The 16,964-nt window shown below is 35.3% G+C and overlaps 1 protein-coding gene across 1 annotated transcript; it reads right to left on the bottom strand.

Moving 5' to 3' along the window:
• Positions 1-442: 442 nt before the first annotated feature.
• On the bottom strand, positions 443-2,891 carry LOC141659215 (heavy metal-associated isoprenylated plant protein 33-like). Its single transcript, XM_074466001.1, has 3 exons — positions 2,621-2,891; positions 2,318-2,393; positions 443-2,022 (listed from the first exon to the last, which is right to left on the bottom strand). The coding sequence occupies exons 1-3, from the start codon at positions 2,648-2,650 to the stop codon at positions 587-589; spliced, it is 1,542 nt and encodes a 513-aa protein (XP_074322102.1). The 5' UTR covers positions 2,651-2,891; the 3' UTR covers positions 443-586.
• Between the last annotated feature and the right edge of the window lie 14,073 nt (positions 2,892-16,964).

The following is a 16,964-nucleotide window of genomic DNA, read 5'->3' as shown; positions in this document are numbered from 1 at the left end:
CTGCGTTAAAATGAACTGGGCCCACTTTTCTCTGTTTATCATTCCATTAGCATCATGGCACTGTGTACATACAATGTTAATTTTAGCACTTTGATAATTTTTCAACCACAATTACATCACTTGCAGTCCCAAATCTAGTAGTATAACTTTTCTTTTTCTTTTTTTTGAGAAAAAAATCTTGAAGGAGAGCTAGAAGTGATATAGGGATAACATCATGACAATACATGAATGCATAGATTGATTGCTGAGGTATTTTCAAAGATGAACAAAGATTGAAAGAGAAAAATAAAAGGTATAGAAATGGTTTCTTTTTCTTCTTTTCACCGTAATGTATAAATATAATAATCTACTTTAAGGTACCCTATTATAATTTAGAGTATAGAAAATTCAAACAAAAATTAGGATTAAGAAATGAAAAGGCAAGCTAGAGCCAGAAAAGGAGTTGTGAAAACCAGTTTCCTTGTATATATCAAGACTAGCAAGATTGAACTTTTAAACTGAAGCATTATCAAAGCATCAACAAGTCCACCATTAGTAAACTAGCAAACTTTAGGCCAAGGGGCTGTACTTATAGGGATTATTGAATTCACATAACATTGCAGCTTGAGGTGTTTTCATCATTGAAGTAGTTGGTGTATGGATCAGAAGGTGGTTGCTGGTATGGGTAGTAAGGATGGGGTGGCATGTAATTCACGGCCGGAGGAGGTCTTGCATACATCATTGGATGGAACCCTTCGTTTCCGTTTGCACGTTGCTGGTTCATCATTGCTGCCATTTGTTGCTGGTAGTAGGGGTTTCCTCCGCCCATTGCTTGAGGAGGGCCTCCAGCAGCTGGGAAGTACCCACCAGGAGCACCAGCATTCATCGCCGCAGCAGGGAGGCCTTGAACAGCTGCTGCTGCTTGCATATTACTCATCTGCCCCATTGACATGTTACCCATTTGACCCATCTGATTCATAGGCAAACTACCAATGTGGCCTACATTACTCCCACCACCACTCATGCCCATCATATTAGGCATAACATGTACACCTTCATTCATCACAACCTTCTTTCCTCCATTAGCATTACCATTCATGTTGTTACCACCAGGAGGTCCACCACCACCTCCTCCACCATTCTTGTTTTGACCACCACCTGCTCCCCCACCTCCACCATTAGGCTTGCCACCACCATTCTTTGGTGCCCCACCACCACCTTGATTCTGATTGCCTCCATTATTTCCGCCTCCACCACCACCTTTCTTTCCACCATTACCATTCATTTGAACAGGAATATTTCCACCACCGCCGCCTTTCTTTCCCCCATTACCACTGCCATTTCCTCCGTTATTACCACCAGGAGGAGGACCTTTCATGAGGTTTGGCGGAAGCTGTCCAGGCTTCATTCCATTCATCATCATATTCGGTGGCATCTTTCCTCCACCCCCTTGACCCATCATCATAGGTTTCATCTTATTAGTTGGAGGAGCATCCTCCAAATCATCCTCTAGATCGTCATCATCATAATCATCCTCATCATCGTAATCATCATCATCGTCAAACTCATCATCACTAAAATCATCATCCTCCGGCAAATTAAGCTTCATCGCCTTCTGATTCGGTTCCTTCCCGAAAGACGGAGGCATCTTCATGTCCTTAAACTGAGGTGGCAGCTTCATATCCTGAAACCCTTTCATTTGCTGCAACTGCTGCAATTGTTGCTGTGTAGGCATCTGCACACCACCCTTCTGAGGCTGCTGCTGGTTATTCCCACCTTTCTGAGGCTGCTGCTGCCCCTTGTTATTTCCCCCTTTCCCATTGTCAATTTGCATATTTTTCATCTGATTATTCAGCTGGTTTTTATTACCATTATTATTATTATTATTATTGTTGTTGTTGTTGTTGTTGTTGGATTTTGGAGAACCCCAAATCTCAGCATGTTTTCCATTCTTTGTAAGTTTCTTGATCAGTGTAGCTGCATCTACACTACCAGAAACTGAAACCTTTCCCTGTTCCGAGTCTATCGAGATTTTGTAAACACCTACCACAACCCAAATAAACCATCTTGATACATCAACATTTTTGACAATTAAAAACATACAAATCAGAACTAATTATCAAACAATTTCATATACTATATAGTCCAAAGAAACCATCTTTATACATTTACATATGTGACAATTTAGTACTTATAAGTTATAAACACATACATATCAAAATCAATCATCAACCAATTACATATACTATAACTATACAGTCCAACAAAATGAGATTACACATACAAATCAGAATAATTGAGTATCAATACATAAGTAAAGCATATAGCATATAAATACCTTCAATTTTCTGCAAGATTTTCTTGACTTTATGCTTACATCCATCACAGTGTATGTTAACTTTGAGGACACAAGTCTGCATGTGCAAAAACACCATAAATTACACCACTCAAATAAAATGATACCATCAATTAAAAAACAATCTTTTTCACAAAGATCCATAATGAATAACCAATTAAAAAAGATAAGTGCAGTCCAGTGAGGTAGAGTTGGTAAGAAGCAAAACCATTGAAAAAGTACCACAAAATAATACAAAATGGGCTTATAAAAAGCATGAAAAAAAATGAAATTAAGAAAGGGTACCTGGATCTTCAAGAACTCTTCTTTACTCATATTTGGATGAGTAATGCAATAGGCCAAATGGGTATTTAGTTATAGATCTGAGTGAAGCTTAAAAGAGCAATCTTTACGAGAATTACTTAACTTTAAATGTGTATGTAATTCAGAAGAAAGAGGAGAGAAAATGAGGAGAGGTGGGTGGGAGAGACATTAAAACTTGTCTGGTGTCTCTGCTTCCTTCCTCTATTTCAGAGAGAGAGAGAGAGAGAGAGAGAGAGTGCAGACAAGAACAGAGTGAGAGGAGTTTAAGGCGTTACCTTACCTCATTCTTTGTTTTGCCCTTTTTATAAAAAAAAATATACTTACATAGGAGTATATGTATACTACTAGTCAAGTTGGATAATTTACACTGCTGCATGTCTCTGCATACGTATAATCTGTCATAGACTCGTAGCGTTTGGGAAAATAAATAAATAATATAGAATATGATTTTTATGCACAATCAAATGTGCCAATATTCACCGAATTTCAGTGCACAGGGAATGTCAATTCGTGTGTGCATCTACATAAGTAAAGTTGTGGTAACACAATTCCATTTGAGAATCTGTGTATCAAATTCAGGTGCTTCTTTTAATTAATGAATGAAATGTTGTGCACTCGTGCTAATCTAAGCCGGACTTTCCAAGTTAGAAAAGATTTATTGGGCTCAAAGCCATGGCCCAATTTTAATGGGCTCTCGATGGAAGAGATAAATACGTGTATTCTATGTTGTGTACCTGAATCTGCATTATGGATAATAAAATAATTCAATCTTACAGATACCCGATCCGAAATCCAAAATTTTTAATTTATCGAACCCGATTTTTTGGATTTTGATATTGATTTAATTTTTAAACCCGAATTTTTTTGGATTTGGATTTGGATATTAGGTATACTGATCTGAAACCCGATCCGAAATCCGAGACTCTATCCGAACTCGATCTGAATCCGAAATCCGAAAAAATCTGAATTATTATATATATATATATATTAATTATATATATATGATATTATAATTTTATATATTACACATTACAATATATATATAATATACATTGTTGTAAAATACATGTATGTACTTTAACAAGACTAATACATTTTGTTAACCCTAAGTAAGTTGTATTGTTATCTAAATTTATATTTTGTACTTGTAACATTTTAAGTCTGTAAAAATGTCAAAGGACCAGACTGGAGCCTTTTTCTATAAACAGTGTCAAACCTAAGAATTCTATCTGGAAGAAGATCAAGAAGATCATGCCTCAGAAGAATTGTGAAGAATCTTGGAGTTGAATAAATCTGTTTTAGGAAAAATACTCCAAGTTAAGATCTCTACAAGTCACAGATTTAATGTCATAGAGAATTCATTCGAGAACTACAGATTGGCTTATCGAGAAGTCAGGAAAACTATTAGAGAAATCAATGAGATATCGACAAGTCAAGAAGATATGAAGGTTAGAGATATCGACAAGTCATTTCTTCACTAAAGAACTCAGAGTTATCGACAAGTCTACATTCGTTAGAGAACTCTGAGTTATCGATAAGTCAAGTTCCACTAGAGAACTCAGAGATATCGATAAGTCAAAAATTCACTAGAGAACTCAGAGATATCGACAAGTTAAAATTCACTAAAGGACTCTGAGATATCGACAAGTTAAATTTGACTAGAGAACTCTGAGATATCGACAAGTCAAGAAGCTACTAGAGAACTAAGAGTTATCGATAAGTCAAAGTGAAGATGTGAATACTAGAGATCTCGACAAGCCCAAAATTCTCTTATAGAGAACTGAAGACCTCTACAAGCTAAACTATATATAGAGTACTAGAGATCTCGATAAGACAATATATTTATCGAGATGTCAAGTGTTCTATAGACCTAAACTGGAGATCTCGAGGTACAATCTCAAAGTACAAATTTGCAGATCAGTTCATATCCAAGATAAACAATCAACAAATAATCGAAAAAATGACAAAAATAGTCGATTTTTGAAAAAAATTAACAAAAATAGCCATTCTGAAAAAAATGGCCAATTTTGGCCGATTGAATACTCCACTGTTAGTTCGGTATCCCAATTTGTATAAGATACTCCACTGGTAGTTGGGTATTTCATATATGAGATACTCCACTGCCAGTTGGGTATCTTGTATAAAGTGGATACTCCACTGAGAGTTGGGTATTCCATCGGCTAAAGTTGGCCAACTTTTCAGAAATTGGTTATTTTTGTCAATTTTATATAAAAATAGGCTAAATTTGTCCTTCACCCCAAACAATCCAAACAGCTGGATTGACAAGTCTACAAAAAGCAGCTTGAAGAATGTGCAAGATCAATGGTAAAGATTAACTGACAGGGGAAGATCAAAGTGAACACGGGATGCTAAAGATATGCTAAGCCAGAAATGGAAGATCTACTTTTCTATAAATGGAAATGACAAGTGACAGTTTAGAAAAGCTAATAGCATGTCTTATTACACACTGTGTAAACTGGCAATTAATTAAGTTATAAAGTTAACACTGGTTCTTAGTCATTTGTAACAATTTAGATCAAATTTCTTGTAACATTCTCAAGGAGAAACTAAGCTCTCTATCAACAAAGAGCCTATAAATTTTATAGCAAAACAGTCTTAATTTTAATATAAAATTAAGTGAGTTTTGAAGATCTGTTTTCTTTATTTTCTGTAAGCTTAAATTCGGCATGAACACATTTCATTACAAGATTTAGTTTACTTTGTTCAACCATAAATATTCAAGAAAAGCACAAAAACAGTAAAACACATTCACCCCCCCCCCCTCTGTGTGTTATTCATTTCCTAACAAGTGGTATCAGAGTAAAATATGAAAGTAAACAGATTTAAGATCTTGGAAGAATGGATACACGGAAAATCAGTAGCATCAAAATTCCTACCTTTGACAAAGTTAACTACACTCTTTGGAAAAAGGAAATGATTTTATTTATCAGGATGGCCAATCCACTCTACATTCAGATCCTCAAGAATGGACCCTTCATTCCTATGGTTTGAGTTGAGTAATCTACAGATGGAGACATGGTCATCCCAACTCATTTTGCTCAAAAAGATCATTCTAAGTATTCTGACCCTAAAAAGGAGAAAGTCTCCCTGGATAGTAGCTTGCAATTAATATTGATTGAGTCACTTGACAATGTGATGTACAATAACATTGTCAACTATGACACTGCCAAGAAAATATGAGAAGATATTGAGATACGCTGTGAAGGAACTGAAGAAGTTAGGTCAAACCAAAGAAGAATACTAATTTCACAGTATGAGGGTTTTATGTAAAAGCCAAAGAAAAGTATTGTTGATGTGTTTAAAAGGTTTAACAAGCTGATAAATGATTTGCAGCTTCATGACAAATATTATGAAGCTGAAGAAGTGAACCTGAAGTTCTTGCTTACCCTCCCTGATCATTTGGAACATAAAATCTCAGCAATCAGGGAAGGAAGAGACTTAAGTAGGATAACAGTGGAAGTTCTATATGGAGTTCTCAAAACATATGAACTTGAAATGATTCAGAAAAAATCATTGAGATCTGACTAAGGACATGTTGTAGATGGTTCAAGTGCTTTAATTGTCAATGAAAGCCAAACATCGACTGATGAGTCAAGATCTCAAATACCAGTTGCCTCAACAAGTGAGCAAAGAACAAATGATTCACAGGAACAAGTCATTCTGAAAATTAGAAAAAGATGAGTTCTACACTCTTGAAGAACTGGATGAGCTAGATCAGTCAATGGCCTATTTGGCTAGAAAATTCTCTAATATTAGAGTAAAGAAGCCAAGATACTTCAGGAGTAAAGGACAGACTTTCAATAAAGACAGCAGCTGGAAAGAAAGAGGGAAGTACAATTCTAATAGTAAGGATGACTACAAAACTGAATATGTTGACAGATCTAATATAAGGTGCTTCAATTGTGATGAACTAGGCCACTTTGCTACATAATGCAGGAAATCCAAGAAGGCAAAGAAAGACAAAGCTTATCTTGAACTGGAAGCAAAGTATGAAGCTCTTATGAAAAAATAGCAAAGCAAAGCCTACATTGCAGAGGGAAAGAGTTGGGATGATTCAGATAATGATGAAGATGAGGAAGTTGGAAACTATGCTCTAATGGATTTGGAGCAAGGTGAATCATCCTCATCAAAATCACAGACACCAACTCTTACCACTATTGATTTAAATATGAATCAATATAGGGAAACTGTTGAAAAGATCACTACTAGAAATTTGTCAATAGACATCGCTTATTAGCCGATGTCTATTTAAAATCCAAGCGATGTCTTTGTATGCGATGCAAAAGGTAGGTGCATTACACATCGCTTATTAGCCGATGTCTATACACAGTTTAGACATCCTTTTTCTTAACAATGTGATATATTTTTCTTCAATGTATACCTTCACTATGGTTTCAGTTATTCATTTATATGTCATGTATATCATTTTAAACTTATCACATATAAAGAAATATGATACATTAACATCGAAAAACTTGTTAAACTGATGTGTAACTTAACATATTACATCAGTCTTTTATCAGAAGCGATGTCGTACCTTTCTTTTTTTAATGAAACCGATGTCTTTGTGTGTGTTTAACATCAGTTCTTTCAAAATGTGATATCTATTATATTGTTTTACATCAGTCATTTCTTTTGAGCTGATATATGTGACTGCTTATGACATCAGTTTATTGTATAAAATATCTTATTTGACTACATTTTACGTCAGTTATTTTGTTCATGAAGTGATGTTTGTTTATTTTTTTTTATTCATGAATCCCCTGTTTCAATCAAATGCCCAAAACCCAAACAAGAGTCATCCAAAAACATACCAACTGCCATTTTACCATTCCAAAACTAACCAAACCAAACCAAACGCAAAAACAAACATGCATTCATTGATTTACCATAGATTATACCAAGTACGTACATATATCCACCACCAACCAAACTTCATAATCCAAATAAACTATATAACTGCAAAAGCAAGTACTAGACATCCACCATCGATCATTTACATAATTCATCCCAAACAGAAATTTACCAACTAAAGTTCCCCCATTATATTTATCAACAAAAACCACTAGTAGCTCTTACAAATTCTTACAAATTCAGTTTACATAAAGGAGCTGCAGATTAGGCCTTTTTATAAGAAGGACTCGATATGGCTAAGAGTCTCACATCGAACCTCGTCCAGCTCAGCCTTGGCAACAGTCACCTTTCGATTCTTTGTTGACCACTGAAAAGTGTAACACACAGGAATTAGTAACAATGAATTCTACCACAAATTATATGTACACCAATTATATCAAGAATGAATTAAGCAAAAAAATATACCTTTTTGATAAATGTCATTTCATTATCCATGGCAATTTCTTTCATATATCACATAACAACATAGCCGCATTCAGTTCCACCGGGCTGTTTGGGGCATCCCTATTTAATCAAAAAAACTCAGACCAATTAATAAGTAAATTAATGCCCCTATCTAACTGAAAAAACTCTGACTAATAAGTAAATTAATGCCCCTGGTTCTTACGGTAATATATCTGATAGTCGGTGCTTTATTTCCCCTTCCGGCCTGAACATTGAACGCAATCACAGCCCTGTCATCTTAGCAGTATCAATAACACAAATTGATTGATATCTCAATAATGAAAATAATCACCCGAAATTAAATACAAATACCTTGATATTGCTTTTTCCAACTTGGGAAAGGTAGTTGAACGAGGCAGAGGATTGAGTATGAAAACCTCGCCCGCCCAAATCACAACCAATATCCAATGGTAGCTATTTTTTATAAATATTTATAATAAACAGAATTAATATCAGAATCATATCATTTTAAATTTCATGCTTATAAATAAATAAATAAAGCGATTTATAATAAATCTGGAGACATTTTTTATGTACTTGCTATTATGTGGCATAAAAAAGAGACGATCAGGATTACCCTCTTTAAATCGACTAACCAAATTATCTTCAAAATTGTTGTTCAAGGTAAACGAGACTCCGGGATCACAGAAAGCAAATTGCTCCAAATTTTCATTTTCACAAACATGCAATGCAAGTATCTGCATTGCAAATAAAATAAAATTATAAAAAAAACAAGAATATAAATGCAGAAATTATCGACAAGAAGACAAGACAATAATTAAAAAATTTATACTACTCCTCGAACCCTCCCCGAATGTTCAGGAGTTTGCAAGGTCGTAGTTAACACATCTTGACTCCCAGAAGGAGTGAATTCCCCCTTACTTTGCAGCTCCAGTAAATTCTCCTGTCATGAGAATGTTAACATATAAATCAGAACTGAATGAACCTTCTCATAAAAATATTAAAATTAGAACTGAATTGAATTGAATTAAAAAAATTAACGTTGCTTGTTAAATACTCACAATTCTTTTCCCTATTTCAGCTAGCTCTGGATCAACCTCCCCATCATCAAGTTTTCCCTTACGAGCCTTGTGCCACATAAGGGCCCGATCAGGTTCTTCATCGGGAGCCAAGGTTCCTTTCTTTTGCTGATTAAAATCAAAAAAATATTAAAACAACAATATATGTAGAATGCAACTATTTAAGTTCAATGCTTAAACAGAGGTTACCTCTTCTTCCAACAATCCAACACAACCCTTTCTAGATGTGCGGTGGGGATATTTTCGATTGCTCACCCGCTCCATTTGTTTTTCACTAAATGACTACAACAAACATTTTAAATAATATTAACATGCTATTTTTCCTAAAATATTTGTAATACACAAAAATATCAGTTCACAACATAAATAAAACACATATATAAACACATGATCTCTTTCGCGTATACCTTCGATGTCGAGGTAGTCCTTTCAGCAACAAAATTTTTCCAAGCCTCCTTATCAACAAAAGCATACTTCACTGGAGGCTTTCGTAGTTTCTTCTTCTGTTCAAGATACGGCTTAACATAATCCCTTGTTAAATTTGCTTTAAAATTTCTCCACTTTGCTCCTGCAGACCTGATCAACCCCTTCTGAAGTTGCTTGGGGACTTTAAATGTCTCCTGAAACCAATGTTATGCTCTACATGAGTACAAGAAAATGCAAAATTTACAAAGTGCATAAGAAATTGCTTATTTATATACCTTCACATCGATCCATATTTTCTCCTTTAGTTCATCGGGTACCTTTGACCAGTTAGGATAATCAATCGGAATCATCGTCCTAACCAACATTCCCGTGTAGGACTATAGACTGTGCCTTGCATTCCCGACTGGAACTCCATGTGCATTGCACGATACCTTTGCTTTCTTGCCCTGCGCCTTCCTCACCACCACTTTGTGCATAGCGGAAAACCCTCGGGCAAATCCATGCATTTTCTTTGTAGTTTCGGAAGTAGTGATTGTTGCCTTCGTGTCTTCCATAGAATCCACATTTTCATCTTGAGGTTCTGTTTCCGGCTCCAAGCTTTTATCCACCTCCTCATCTGACTTGTTGGGGCCTTTTTGGAATTTTACTTTAGATATTTGTTTTTTATTTGCCATTTATCTTTTTCAATCTGAAAATGAAACATATATTTCATTAGTCACAAGCATATATAAATAGTTATAAACAGTCATAACTAAACTAGTGAAGTATGCATACATAAACAGTTATAAACAGTTATAAACAGTCAGACACGATGACTATATGCATTCATAAACAATCATAAATATACGAAAATTCAAATAATATCATTAGGCATAAACAATGCTAAACAGTTACAAAAAAGGAGATACATGACTGTAAATAATATTGTCACTTCTTAACCCAAGTGCCCTTAATATTTTCTCTAATATTTTTTTCAACATCTTCACCGACATCAAATATAGGAATTTGGCAGCAGAATGGGGGATTTTCCATGGCTGTGTCTCCTAAATCATCGTCATTATACACATCTTGGCTTCATATGCATTAGGTGGCATCACATTATCCTTAGGATGGAGAGAGCCAATGGTAGACAGCAAATCGTTAAAGGCACTATCACTAATTCCGAACCTAGCTTTCCAATTGTGCAATTTTAGCATCGACTCCAACTTGGTACATTCACTACCCTCATACAAAGGCTGTTCAGTATCAGCCACAAATCTCCTAAACTGATAGGACTCATTATTGTACTCACTCGAATTATATGTAGCATCACAAACATTGATTGTTTCTGATACAAGGCCAGGGGAAGGTATCGGTGCGCGGGCAGACGTAGGTGCAGGGGCAGGCGTAGATACAGGGGTCGGAGCATTTCTATTAACTGATGACCTACTTGCAGACCCTTGTGTATGCCAAATCCAATCAAGGTACCCCATACTAAAACCATTTTCATATAAATGTCCCCTGATAATCTTAACTGCAATTTTTTTGAAGTTAGCACATCTTTTACAGGGGCAGGGGATTCTTTTAGGATCACTAGCATTTTCCTCGGCAAATATCAAAAACTCTTCAACCCCGATTTCATAGTCAAGTGTGTCCCTATATTTGAAAATCCAAGATTTGTCCATGTTATTCTCAAACTACCTGATTGTCAAATAACGTATTAATTTACTATATACTATAATACATTTACTACCTAGTATAATCAATATAAAATTCCTATATTCACTCATAAACCATGCTACTTACAACGACAAACCCCAAACACCAATATATTTACAAACAACACAAACACAAATATATACAAGCACTCGTTATTACATGTAAATCCATATTTTAACTACACATACAACTACACATGCAACAACTACACATTTTAATTTCACATGCATACATACAACTACACAAATATATACATGCAGCCCAAACAAATATAAATAGATATGTAAAGAAGAATATACCTAACAAAGCAAGCTCCAAAATCCCAAAAAATACAGCAACAAACTCCAAGCCCAAAATCCAACTTAATTAGCTCCGAGCTTTAAGCTTTAATAAACCCTTAGCTCCAAGATTTAGCTCCAAGAAACTCTACTCCTCACCTTAAACTTCAATGAACACACTTCACTCCTTAATCTTTGAATCTGTCACAAAAATTGAAACAAATGAGAAAAAAAACACTTGAAAGAAAGACAGTAAGAAATTAAGAGATGAGTTGAAGAAATTGAGAGGTTTAATTGGAGTCAAGGTCTAATCGGAAAGGGGGAAAGACAGTAAGCATACATTTGAGAGTTCTAGGTTTAGCAGTCGAGAGAGAAAGAGGGAATGTGTGAATGAGTTTTTGTTTTTGTTTTTGTGGAGATTGTAATTTTTTGTTTTTGTTTTGATTTTGATTTATTTTTAATTTTATGTTATAATGTTATTAAAGTGAATGAGTGAATAGGCGGGAGGGGGAAATATACTAAGGGGGGAAAAGGAAAAAATTTGGCTAAGGGCGGGGAGCAAAAGGGAGAAGCAGTGGGCTCTAATTTTTTAAAATTGAGCGTAGACATCGGTTATTATGTCAACCGATGTTAAAAGGAAATTGGACATCGGTTTATATGTTAACTGATGTAACGTAGTTTTTAAAAGAACAACTTAGACATCACTTTACTCAAAAGCTGATGTAAACATACCAAAAAGACATCACTTTTTTTATGTGATGTAAAAAAGGCTTTTAACATCAGTGACTTTTCTGACTGGTGTCTAATGTACGATGTCTAATGCTGATTTTCTAGTAGTGGATGAGCACATAAATGTTTCACATTCACACAAGCATGGTTTCTGCTAATGAAGAAGTTAGCAGATTAACAAAGATAAATGAGAAGCTTGAAAGTGAGAAGCAAAAACTGAATTATTGTTGGTGGAGCTTGAAGCTTTAAAACAAGAAAATGCTTATCTAAAGAACAAGCTCAAGTGTGCAAATGAAATTGAAGCAGTGCTAAGGGAGAAGCTGGAAAAGAATGAAGTGAAGATGAAATCTTTCAGAAATGCATCTGAATTGGTCGGAAAGTATCATGAGAATAATAAGCCATGTGCAAACATTGCTATTGGCCTTGATTATGATGCCATGAATGATAAAAAGAAGATTGTAAGTGATAAAGGGAAAGTAAAGAGAACTGAGAATGCTCCAACCTTTTTGAAAGAGGTTAATGCACATATATTCAAAGCATGTGAAGTCAACTTCAGTGAAGAAGAATTGATTATCAAGCAAGTAATTATCGATGAAGATAAAGAGAAGAAAACTGAAGAATTAGTTCAGTCTTCCAATACTGAAGAGAAGCTTATGAACAAACAAAGTCCCAAGACTCCTGTTCAAGAAACCAAAACTGAAGATGCAAGAAAGAAAATTAGAAATGGGAACATAGGGATAAACAAAAGCAATAATTTTTCTTATATTGCAAATGCTCCTAGAAAGAAGTGTGAAAAATGTGGATTTGCAAATCATCTAACTCACCTTTGTAAAAAGGATGTTAGCAAGCCAGCTGAAGGAACTTGCAAATACAATGAAGCAGATTCAAATGATCCCTATTCATTCTGTGACAAGTTTGACTGCATTCCTTGCAACTTGAAAGTAAAGAAGAGTTACCACAAACTGAGAGTGGACCATAAAGAAATAAGAAATTAGTCCACATCAGAAGGAAAACATGCACAACAGTCACTAAATTCTATTTTTTCTAAAATAACTCATTCTACTTCTGCTAAACGAGTTACCAAGAAGAAACTACCCAACACTGCTTGGGTTTCCATATACACTTAAGACTAATTGTGTGCAGGGCATAATGTAGAGAGTCATCTGGATCATAGACAGTGGATGTTCCAAGCATATGACAGGTGGTAAAGCCCTGCTATCACAATTTAAGGGAGAGACTGGCCCTTTAGTGACATTTGGAGACAATAACAAATGATTCATAATGGGATATGGCAAGATTGTTTCTGAAAATGTTATCTTTGATGATGTATCACTGGTAGCTGGTCTTGAAGAGAATCTTCTCAGAGTTAGCAAATTTGCAGATAAAGGCCTTAAGTCTTATTCAACAAAGAAGAATGCACTGTTATCAGCAAGAAAACTGGTGAAGTTGCTCTAAAAGGAGCAAGGAAAGGAAGCTTGTTTGTTATAGATTTTGACTCAACAAATAATGATGGTGTTTTTTGCTTCTACACCAGGGCTTTAGAAGAAGTAAACAAGCTCTAGCATAAAAATATGTCTCACTTGAATTTCAGAGAAATTAACACCTTGTCAAAAAGGAGTTGGTAAGAGACATGCCTAAGCTGGAGTTTGCTCAAGTTGAAGTTTGTGAAGTCTGTCAGAATAGAAAAATGAAGAAACTACTCAACAAAAAAATCATGAAAATGGAAGCTCATCTCATATACCTGAATTTAATTACACAAACTCAGGGGGAGAAAGAGGATTTTCAGATACTTGAAGGAAACTTCAAAATTGGGATTATGGTATCCTAAGGGAACTGGTTTTAAAGTTGTTGGTTACACAGATGCATATTTTGCTGGATGCAGGGTTGACAGAAAGAGTACTAGTGGAAGCTATCAATTTCTAGGACAAAGAATTGCATCCCGGTATAGCAAGAAACAACAATTTGTATCAACTTCTACAGCTGAAGCTGAACACACAGCTACATGAAGTTGTTGTGCTCAAGTGAGGTATCATTTCATCAGAGAACACGCTACTAAGGCTACCATTGAGCTCATTTTTGTAGCAACAGAAAAACAATTAGCTGACATTTTTACTAAACCTTTGGATGAAGCAACTTTCACTAGACTCATAGGTGAAATTGGAATGCTTAACTCTTCATCCTAAGGCAATAACTGAAGGGTTTTTAGCACATAAACGCAAAGAAAACATAAATTTAATCTTAAAAAAACCGAAACCCTCCGCAGGATCCATGCGAAAAAATAATATTTAATTCGTAGTTCAGTATTTTTACCTTAAGTAGCTTTACGTTAATGGAAAGATGGAGGTCTTTAATAGCGATCCAAGAACGATGAACGGAGATCCTTAGCAGCTGCTCCTCAAGCGTGAAGCACTCCACCGGTATCCACCAAGGAAACGATGTAATGAAGAAGGAGGAGATGGAGAGAATTAGGATTTTGTAAACCTTTTTGGTTTTTGGCAAAAATAGGGTTTATAATATTATATTTATAGGCAAAATTTTCAGCCGAAAATTTTCCCATAAAATATTATTATTATTAACCCTTTATTATTCTCACTAATAATTAAAACACCTTTTAATTATTAATCCTTTTTCTAAACTCTTTGTAAATAATTATCAGCCATTATTAATTAATTCCTCCACCATTAAATCATTCTCTTTTATGGTGTGACCCTGTAGGTTCAATATTAAGCCGGTAGTAGAAATAAATATTAATAAAACTATTTTATCATTATTTATATAAATTCTCTAATTCATTAAATATGATTAATTAATTAATCATATTTATTCTACATCGTGAGGGATACTTCTCAGCATATCGCGACTATCCGGATAATACGAATTCACTGCTTAGAATACCAAGAACCTATTCAGTGAGTAGTTACCGTACAATTAATTCCTTCTATCCTGCAATGTCACGATTAAATACAAGGCATGGAACTTGTGTCAAGCCTATCTTATTTAATCACTTGCTTTCCCATTCACTATGCTTAGTTCTATTTAATGTAAATTAGAAACTCCTTTCTAATTTCATTCACTCTGGCCAGAGATTCCTGAACTAACATAAGTGGATCAGCATTGAACATTCTCTTCCTACACTGGAAGGGGTAGATCCTTTATTGATCATACACTATCTTCGTGTACAAATTCCTATACTTAGTAGAGCCCTTATAATTGTCCCTTGAGACTAAGAACTACACCAAAGCATAGTTCAGTGTACACAAGATGACTATGATGACCTCAAGTCTAAGGATACTTGTACAACTATCACTATGTGAACAACTGCTGACACGTGAGTGAACTCCATCAGTTGTTCAGCTGTGTGAGTCATGTTCAGTGAACTTATTCTATAATAAGCACCTACATACTAGCTATAGTGTCACCACACAAATGTCTATGAGAACAGACATCCTTCATAATGAAGCAAGCATAGTATGTACCGATCTTTGCGGATTATTAATTACCAGTTAGTAATCCTACGACCAGGAACTATTTAAGTTTAGAGTTATCATCTTTTAGGTCTCATTATTATGATCTCATCACAATCCATAAAAAGCTTTACTCTAAACTGTGGTATATCTTATTTAAACATTTAAATAGATAGAGCCCGCAATAAAAACAAAACAAGCCTTTTATTAATGTCAATGAAATCAAAACAGATTACATAAAAGTTATTCCTAAATCCTCATACATGATTGGACTTAGGACATATCTCTTTCAATCTCCCACTTATACTAAAGCCAATCACTCTGGTATCTAATACCCATCTTGTCTTTATGATGATCAAAGTGACTCTGAGAAAGTGGCTTTGTGAGTGGGTCTGCTACATTGTTATGTGTGTCAACTCTCTCGACGTTGACATCTCCTCTTTCAAGAATCTGAATTACACCACCATTCAGAGTAAACACGTACCCTGACATGGATTTGTTATCACTTTCTGATTAAAAACTAGAGTCAGTATAACCCTCTATTTTCAACTCAGATTCACCACCAAAAATAAGAAAAATGTCCTGAGTCCTTCGCAAGTACTTAAGGATGTTTTTCACTGCTTTCCAATGGTCTTCATTTGGATTGGACTGATATCTGCTCGTCACACTAATTGAATAAGCAATATCAGGCCTTGTACACAATATTGCGTACATGATAGATCCTATTGCTGAAGCATAAGGAATCTTACTCATACGCTCTCTTTCCTCAGGTGTCTTAGGAGACATTTTTTTCGGAAAGGGACACTCCATGGCTCATCGGTATGAGACCTCTTTTGGAGTTTTCCATGCTAAACCTTTTAAGCACTTTCTGGATGTATGTACCCTGGGTAAGACCTATCATTCTTCTAGATCTATCTCTATAGATCTTCATACCGAGAATGTAGGATGCTTCTCCCAAGTCCTTCAAGGTGAAGTTCTTTGATAGCCATGCTTTGACTGATTGTAGCATCGGTATATCATTTCCTATAAGAAGTATGTCATCCACATACAATACAAGAAATGTTACCGCGCTCCCACTAACCTTCTTGTAGACACATGGTTCATCTATGTTTTTTATAAAACCAAACTCTTTGATTGTCTCATCAAAACGGATGTTCCATCTATGAGAAGCTTGCCTTGAACCATATATGGTTCGTAGCAGCTTACACACTAGGTGTTCATTTCCCTTAGAAAGAAAACCCTTTGGCTGTGTTATATACACTTCCACCTCAAGTTCCCCATTGAGCAAGGCCGTTTTCACGTCCATTTTCCA

This window comes from Apium graveolens, chromosome 5 (genome assembly GCF_009905375.1).
Source record: "Apium graveolens cultivar Ventura chromosome 5, ASM990537v1, whole genome shotgun sequence".
Taxonomy (NCBI): Eukaryota; Viridiplantae; Streptophyta; class Magnoliopsida; order Apiales; family Apiaceae; genus Apium; species Apium graveolens.
The sequence above is the reverse complement of the archived record's forward strand: the minus strand, read 5'-3'. Positions and strand labels throughout refer to the sequence as shown.

Coding starts and splice junctions, on each gene's coding strand:
- LOC141659215 (XM_074466001.1), bottom strand. CDS start 2,650: ATGAGTAAAGAAGAGTTCTTGAAGATCCAG. Junction 2,394..2,620: donor AAGAGTTCTTGAAGATCCAG/GTACCCTTTCTT, acceptor TTGCACATGCAG/ACTTGTGTCCTCAAAGTTAA. Junction 2,023..2,317: donor AATCTTGCAGAAAATTGAAG/GTATTTATATGC, acceptor GGGTTGTGGTAG/GTGTTTACAAAATCTCGATA.